The sequence below is a fragment of the Crocodylus porosus genome, unplaced genomic scaffold, assembly GCF_001723895.1.
Source record: "Crocodylus porosus isolate Cpor-Errol unplaced genomic scaffold, CroPor_comp1, whole genome shotgun sequence".
NCBI classification, from domain to species: Eukaryota; Metazoa; Chordata; order Crocodylia; family Crocodylidae; genus Crocodylus; species Crocodylus porosus.
Window position 1 is genome coordinate 128,597,690 of NW_017728943.1, and position 8,569 is coordinate 128,606,258.

Sequence of the window (8,569 nt, forward strand, 5' to 3'; positions counted from 1 at the left end):
CGGCGGTAGCAGCAGCAGGCGCTGCCCCGCCCCCAGCTCCGCGCGCAGGGGCCCGGCCTCGCGGCGGCCCAGCCACTCCCGCGCGGGCCCTGCCCTCCCCGGCGGCCGGGGCGGACGATGGAGGGCCTGACGCTGAGCGAGGCGGAGCAGCGCTACTACTGCGACCTCTTCTCCTACTGCGACACGGAGAGCACCAAGAAAGTGGCGTCCAACGGACGCGTGCTCGAGCTCTTCCGCGCCGCACAGCTGCCCGCCGACGTGGTCATGCAGGTACGGACCTGCCCCTCCCCCCAGCCCTGGCCCCCGCGGGCGGGGCGTTCCATTGGGGCCGTTGCGCGGTTGCAGCCAAGCCCCGCCCCCCTTGGGGCAGCGACGAGAGGGGGCGGGGCTTGGCCACGGAATGGACCCCCCCCAGCAGTGCTGGGGAGTGGCTCCCCCCGGTTTCTCAGCCAGGGAGCTGCAGCCCCTGGGGTGCCCCAAGAACCTGCGGAGGCATGCGAGATAACTGCCACCCTCCTGTACAGATGCCAGCACCGGAGGGTGTCCTCATGGGATTAAGAGACCCCAGTCCTGTAAAGCATGCGGGTACCGCACCAGCATTTTTCAAGCAGGAATCTGTAGCGTTCAAAAGCCCTGGCTGCCGCCTCTCTGAGATCTTTGCAAAAGACCAATTGCTGCCTGCTTGCACCAAAAAAAGGGTGGAACCATAGTGGGTGTTTGGGGATGCCTGGAGACTCATGGGGGATGGGGGGCTTTGAGGCTACAAAGGCTGAGAGCCATTGTACTTGTACAGATTCCTGACAGCCAAGGATGGGATTAGCTACAAGGGGCTTAGAGTGCCCCTGTGCATGGGCTGCACTTCAGGGGAAGGAGGGGATGGCTGTTGGTTGTCTTACAGAAGTGGCAAAGATGTGTGTGTGCACCAGCATTCAGACTACCTGAGCAGGAGGACCCCCACCTGTTCACCTCATCAACACCAGGGTTAAAGGTTTATAACTCAGTGTTTTGGCTCCTGGGGCCGCAGGGGTGGTGTGGGCTGCTCCATGGGTCAGTCAGAACCTGTGTGGCGGGATTAGGCTGCAGGGTCCTGCGTTGCCTCAGTCTAGCGCCATGCGCTGGAGTTGGGCCCTGGGCTGTTCTGTGTGCCTGATCCAGCAACAGCCACAGCCTGTGGGGCTTTCCACAGACTCATGGGGAGCCCCACAGGCAGCGTGATACAGCAGTGGGGGCTGAGTGACCTTGGTTAAAAAGAATGTTGGTTCCTTGAGGTCATGATCAAGGTTTCAAAGGCTTTCCAGGACTAGCATTTACATAAGGAATTGTGACACCATCAGTCAGAAATACTCGTGGCTTGCAAGCGTGTGGTCACCCTTTTTATTGCGTCTTCCCCTTCAGGCATGGATTGCTGTGCATTTAACTCCGGTGTTAGTGCTCTTCAGTTGAGACTAGTTTAGTTGAAACAGACAGACCGGCAACCAGTTTCTTCCAAACACAGGTCAATGTCCTACCTAATTTGTTTCAGATGTGGTAACTATTCTCTTGCAAAGTAATGCATTTTTAAAGGAAGAAATGTAAACTGCTCAAAGGATTTTACACACCTGAGAGGATCTGAACTTAACTGTATTAATGAAGAAAAGGACTCTGACTTGCTGCTTCAGAGATTGCTGTGAAAAGTATTTGGTCAATGTGCAGCTGCCGTCAAAGCAGAAAGTGGGGAAAACATTTTTATAAGAAATGAGGGGGAAGAAAAAGTACAAAGAAAATGTAAATACTGTTACATGCACATATTCATCTGGAATACCATGTGCACAGATGTTATAAAAAATCTGAAACTTGTGGGATTGATTTAGTTGCATCTTCCCTTCATGTGTCTTGCCCACAAACCTGCTGGTTGCAGTTTGAAGGCACAGACCTTCCCTTTGAAGACTTATTCTACATCTTTCTGTTTGTTTTTCTTGTCTTCAACAGAGAATGGCTTGTTCATAGCTCCTACCTCCAAGATCCAACCACAATTAAAAGACTTCCTGAACAGTTAAGGTTACTATATACTATGTATGACAAAGCAGCAGAACCAAGGGAAATTATGTATCCATTAGATTAGGCTTTAGTTCTCCACATACCTTGTCATTGCAACAGTAAGCATGCCATGGACCATGCATGGCAACATAATCCTCTAAGGATGATAACCTTTCATTATGTCCTCTTAACTTTCCCTTTATACACAACCTCTAACTCAGTGGTTTTCTGTGAGATCCTTTTAATGGTGTTGTGTAATATTAGCACTGTCAGGTGTGCAAACACCTACACTTTAGGGTTGTTGGTTGTAGCTGTGTTGGTCTAAGGACATGGGCACACAACAATTTAGTTGGTCTAATAAAAGATATCACATCTACCCAAAGAACCTTGTCTGCCAAACACCTACACATGATTCAAAAGAGATCAAAGGGTTTCATATGGGAATCCATAGTGGAAAAAAAACATTTGGACATGTTGTAGGCTTTTTGAGTTCTCTCTAGAGAAAAATTTTAGTCTTGTTCCATAGTCAGGAGAAAAAAAAAAAAAAAAAAAGAAGAGAGAAAGCAAAGAGCTGTCACTCTTCTAAGGGATGCTTTGAATTAAGCAAGGGGGGTGCCTTGGGTTTCAGAAGATTTGAAAGCTATTTTTTATTAAGCTAGCAAGGGAACTACACAAGAATAATTGTAAAATTCTAAAACAGAGGGGAAGTGAGTATGGGATAACATCCCTGACAACTGCTTCACAGTGAATTTGTCTGGGTATCTTTAAGGTGGGTCTCAGACAAGTTGATAAAAGGGAGAACTGATACCTTTTAGCTCCATGTACATGTGACTGGCATTCAAAAGGCAGGGTTTCTTCTTGTTGGGGGGTTTTCTTTGGATGTGTCCAGGCCAGTTGGCCTTCCCCTGCAGAGTTGACTCACTGTCAACCACTGATGCTTAGTATCTAAGGAAAGCACAGGAGGCAAAAACTTGATCTGCATTCATTAGTGAATTTAAGGGCTACTGTGATAATCACAGAATAGTTGCTTTGGCTAGAGACAATACCAGTTTCTTCTCTACATGATAAGATTTTGAGAGTGAGTGCATTGACTGTGCAAGGATTTTACCTCACTTTGTTTAACCTACATTCTTAATAGTCCCCCTATTTTCCTGCATGTAAAAGTCTGTTGAAACCTCAAGAACCAGATTTACATTTTCTAAAAATCAGAATTGAGACTCTGAAGAATGTATCCCAGTTTACTGTGAAGCAGCTGTCAGGGATGTTGTTATCCTACCCTCACTGCCCCTCTGTTTTACAATTTTTTTACAATTATTTTTATGAAAATCTATGTTTGTTCTTTGCATCCATTGACTGTAAATGTTTTATGTTTATATCTGGTTTCCTTGCACATAACTTCCTAAAATGTACTCTTAGAACATAACACAACATTTTTTTTCTTCAAGACTGAAGCCAAATATAGGGAGCTGAGTACAGAAGGGAAACTTACCCCACCATTTTTTGATGGGCACATGTTTTCATATAGCTTTAATAAGACAGGCTGTATTTTAAAATCTCTTTAGAATTCTATTAAAGGAAAAGTGGAATTAAAGCCTCAATTGAAGTACTTTTAATAGAGGTGTGACACATACTAATTTGTTGAACAAAAGGACACTGATAAACTAAGTTAGTAAAGTGCAGAACTTCATACAAATTAGATTTATTTTGTGCTGAATTAGAACATGAAACAGCAAGAGACTTTATTTTTCAAAGAAGAAAGGTGTAGTCTGTTTTTAGTGCATCTCTGTTCCGATTTTAGAGAGATTTAGTTGATGCCCTGCCCTGCTTTGTTCTGGTATTGAAATGCATACAACGAGGCCTTTATTATTGTCCCTTTATTTTGTCAGGCTGATACTTAAATGTATTATTATGCTAGTCTGATATTAATAGATACCGTTTTCTCTCGCAAGCGTCACGTACCTTGTCTTTGGGAAGGCAGAATGAAGAGAGAGAGTTTTCCAGAGTTACAGCTGCAAGGAACAGAGCCTAATCTTCAGCTTGGTCACCTTGCGTTTCCTACAGTTTTAACCCTTTCACAGCTGAACTGTCAGCAGCTCTTGACAGCTCAACCAAAAGCTGAGACTGTAGCTGTTGCTGAAGACTGAACTGAATGGGTGGATCTGGGTTTTTGGAAAAAGTTAACAAAGTCTTGGGACTGTGAAATAGGAGAAGAGAGACCAGGAGTAGCCCACAGACAGCCAAATTGCTGAAGAGAGGATAGCTGGATTAGTAGAATATCAAAATCATAGAAAAGATGAGGGTTAACACCACTGGAATGAAGAACAGTTGTAATGAGCTACAAAGTTAATAGACTCCCTCAACACTGGCTGAACAGAAACACCAGTACTGCTACCCCACTATTAGTTTTAAATTTTGGGTGGAACTGGCATGAAAGTAGGTACTAGACCACTGCCCCCTATCTGTAACTCAGCCCCTGGACTCACTGCAGCTGCTGGAGGGAAGAGAAGGAAAAGCAGCAGCTGCTACTTTTACAGCATCTCCACTCTTCTATTCTGAGCAGAAAAATCAGTTTTACCACTTAAGGCGACTAAATTTTTGGGCAAAAGGGTGCGTGTATGTTTAGTATTTGATTCAGAGAGAATATGTCTTGGAAAGGGAAGCAATTGTTTTGAAGCTTTCAGTGCTGCATTTGTGAAAGTTGTATAATTATAGACCATTTTATGAATTTCTCTCACTGTATCATGAGAGAGCCCTAGAATTTAGTTTACAGTACTTAACTGTAGTGTGAAGTTACTGTTTATGACACTCCTGAAGTTATAATGGTGCAAATGATCCTGTTGCAGTGTACTATTTACTTTCTTCTTTTAATGTTAAGTAAGCACTTTCACACCATAGAATCATAGAAATTAGGGTTGGAAAGGACCTCAGGAGGTCATTTAGTCCAGCAGTTCAACCTTTTTTGTAACAGGACCCATTTGTAAACATGATGGACATTCCAGACCCAGTGCTCCTCACTTGCAACCTGCTTCCCCCAGGCCCCAGCTTCCCAATATGTGGGGTGAGTGGGGAGGGGTCCCAAGCAGCCCCTTGCAGGTTACTGTCCTATTGAATGATACAATTTCATGCTATTGTCCTATTGAGTAGCAAAATCCAGAGTAGGGATTGGAAGTGTACACTTGGAACTAAGTAAGGAAAATGAAAATATTATCTGTCAAATGGTATCTTAGTACTGTAGTTAGTACATCTGTAGCTTCTCTCTCTACAACTTTAGTTTTTAAATTTTAATTTTGTGATGTAGACTTTACTAGAAACAAAAGGCATTAAGGCATGAGTTGAAGTAATTACATACTTCAAAATAAAATTTGTCTAAGAGGCTTTTAAAGTTGATTTCTAGATCTGCCTTTAGGAAGCCTTGTTTGTTTGTATAGATTACCACATATCAAAACCTGATTTAAAAAAAAAAAAAAGCTGAAAGTATTTTTTTTGCACAGATGGGGACCTGCTGTGAAAATATTTCCCTGGAGATAGACTGCAATTTACTAACACAGAAGAAGCAATAAAATGTTAACTGCAAGTGAAAACTGAGCTGAAGTGTCAAGTGCCTCATCTAGAGAAAGCAAGCAAGGGTGTGTTTGTGCATGTGTGTGCACAGGATGCTTTTAGGTATAAACCAAAACTTCAAAATGCTGTGAATGTCTGTTTACTCAGTGCCTGATCCTGTTTTGATTCCACTGAGTGCTTTACTGTTCTTCTTGGTAATTTCACATTCAGATCTAGGACCTCTGTTGTAGTTTTAAGCACCTTTTTTTAGCTGGAAGTCTCCTTTTAAAGCTCTTTCATTTGATGATAGAGGGGTGTGGTACCACTTTCTTTAAAATAGCCACACGTGCTGCCTCCCCCCATGCTCCAAGTAATTCTCTCAAGTTCTAAATTATTTGGATAGCAATCATGTCCTTCCGAAATGTTTCCCTTCCTTAATATTATAAGTAAGGTTTGTGATATTTAGGTTTTTTTTATATATTTCATGCCTTGGTGTGCATTTGGGCATAAACCCAGCTTTTCTTTTTGTAAGTCGTCTTCCAGTAAGTTTACGTCTACTGAATATCTGCAGAAGTATAGTAAATGAGTGCATTTGTTCAATATTGAACCAAATGACCAATTTTTAAGATGAAAAGCAATAATTTACCTTTTAAAAATGCATTTTCAAGCTGGGCAACTAAAACCCAACAAATCCTTAAATGAAGATTTACAATACATGTATCAGAGACATGCATAATCAGGAATATGCTTGAGTTCGCTTTACTTTACCTTGGGCCTTGGTAAGCAAGATGCACATTGTAAAGCAGAAGTACAAAAAATATATAGTCTCTGAATATACAGTTAGCAACATCCAGCATGTGAAAGGTATGCAAAGTTATGAATTTAATTCATTGTTACAACAGAATGCCTTTCCATTTAGGATCATAGAAATCTAGGGCTGGAAGGGACCTCAAGAAGTCCAGCCCCTTTCTTGAAACAGGACAGTCCCCCCAACTATATCATTTCAGCCAAGGCTTTATCTAGCCAGATGTTAAAAACCTCCAAGGACAGAGATTCCACCATCCGAGTAACCTGTTCCACTGCTTTACGACCCCTCTTATGAGACAATTTCCCCCCTCCACCATATCTAACCTAAACTACCCTTGAGACCTGCAACTTTAAACCATTGGCTCCTTGTTCTGTCATCTGCCACCACTGAGAATAGTTTACTTCATCCTCTTTGGCTGCCCCCCCCCTTCAGGGAGTTGAAGGCTGCTGTTAAAAATATCCACCCCCACCCTCAGTCTACTCTTCTCCAGACTAGAAAAGTCCAGTTCCCTCGGCCTCTCCTCATAAGTCATGTGTCAGCCCCCTAGCCATTTTCTTTGCCTTCCATTGGCCTCCCCAGTTTCTCCACTTCCTTTCAGTAGCTGGTTTCCAAAACTGAACACAGTACTCCAGACGTGTCCTCACCAGTGTTGAATAGAAGTGGAAAAACAAAACAAAACAAAAAAACCCCCACTTCCCTTGATGTACTGGAATTCATTAACATAGTCTAGTATGCCTTTAGCCGCCTTGGCAATGAGAGCATGCCGTTGGCTCATTCAGCTTGTTCATTGTAACCTGTGGGTCCTTTTCTAAAGAGCTGCTGCTTAGCTAGTTGGTCCGCAGCCTGTACCAGTGCATGGGTTTTTTCCATCCTAGGTGCAAGACTTTGCACTTGTCCTTATTGAACCTCATGAGATTCCTTTTTGGTCCAATTCTCCGATCTGTTAAGGTAGTTCTGAATCCTAGCCCTACCCTCCCACCTATCCAGTACTCCTCCCAGCTTGGTGTCATCTGCAGACTTGCTAAGGGTGCACTCCATCCCATCTTCCAGATTGTTGATCAAGATATTGAACAAAACTAGTTCCAGGACCGAGCTCCAGGGTACACCACTTGATACCAGCTGCCAAATAGACATCAAGCCACTGACTACTACACTTGGAGCCTGATGATCCCACCAGTTTTCTGTCCACCTTACAGTCCATTCATCCAACTGCTACTTTTGCTCTGCAACAATAAGGCACTTAATCTGCTTTTTTACTCGTACTAGACTCGCTTCTTAAGTTCTGTGTACTTACCTGAGCTCCGAGTATTGTCTTGGCCAGCAAACGTGTTCTGCTGTGCTTAAGTTAGAACTGGAGAAGCCCTGTTATGATCTGGTCCCAGGTGTTTTAAGTACAGTCAATTAGATTTCTCTCTTGAGCAGAGTCAGAGAACATGCTGATTAAGCTGTTAGCTGTTTGTTCTGTCCTAATGTTCACACTACTCTGGGGTTTTTTGGGAAAAATCTGACAAAAGCCTCAGTAGTATAGCAAAGTGTTTCATTGTTTTGTTTTTATACTATTCTTGGTAGTGTAAATGAGGCTTACATTAAAGATTGATGTTTTCCTAAATGACTTGTGACCTCCAAATATTTTGGCAGCCTGTGAAACTATGGTCCCAAAACTCGCACTCTATTGCATAATATGGTGAGCTTTCCCTCATAAATACCTAAGCCAAAATGCTTTTTATTATCAATTCTCAACCCAGTTTGAAAATAGGTTTTCAAAACTGACCTGCAAAGGGGTGGGGATTAACAGAGCATCCTAGATATTTGCAACTGGACCAGAATTTTAAGTGTTCAGAAGTGTTCACAGCTTTGGTGTTTAATTACAGCTGTCTTATACTTAGACTACATGTTCAAAGTGGTCACTTGCATTCACTGTAGTTTTGCCTTCTTTTTTGCTTGAACATGTAATATACTTTCTCTTCTAACATTTAAGAAAATTTCTCATATTCATTGCAAACACTTACAGTCTGAGATCTTCAACTTGGTTTCGTAGTTTCTAGGGTCAGAAGGGACCTGAGCAGATCATCTAGTCCGACCCCCTGCCATGGCATGAAAGAATATTGGGGTCAAACGACCACAGCAAGATGTTCATCTAACCTCCTCTTAAACACCCCCAGGGTAGGAGCCTGCACCACTTCTCTTGGAAGCTGGTTCCAGACC

At 43.0% G+C, this 8,569-nt stretch overlaps 1 protein-coding gene across 1 annotated transcript in view; it reads left to right on the top strand.

Annotated features, from left to right (window-relative positions):
* The window catches only part of REPS1 (RALBP1 associated Eps domain containing 1), a 103,306-nt gene continuing 94,737 nt past the window's right edge, over nucleotides 1–8,569 (top strand). The window contains exon 1 of the mRNA XM_019550175.1: nucleotides 1–270. Within this exon, the coding sequence (XP_019405720.1) occupies nucleotides 118–270 (153 nt within the window). The 5' untranslated portion in view covers nucleotides 1–117. The remainder of the gene's footprint in view (nucleotides 271–8,569) is intronic.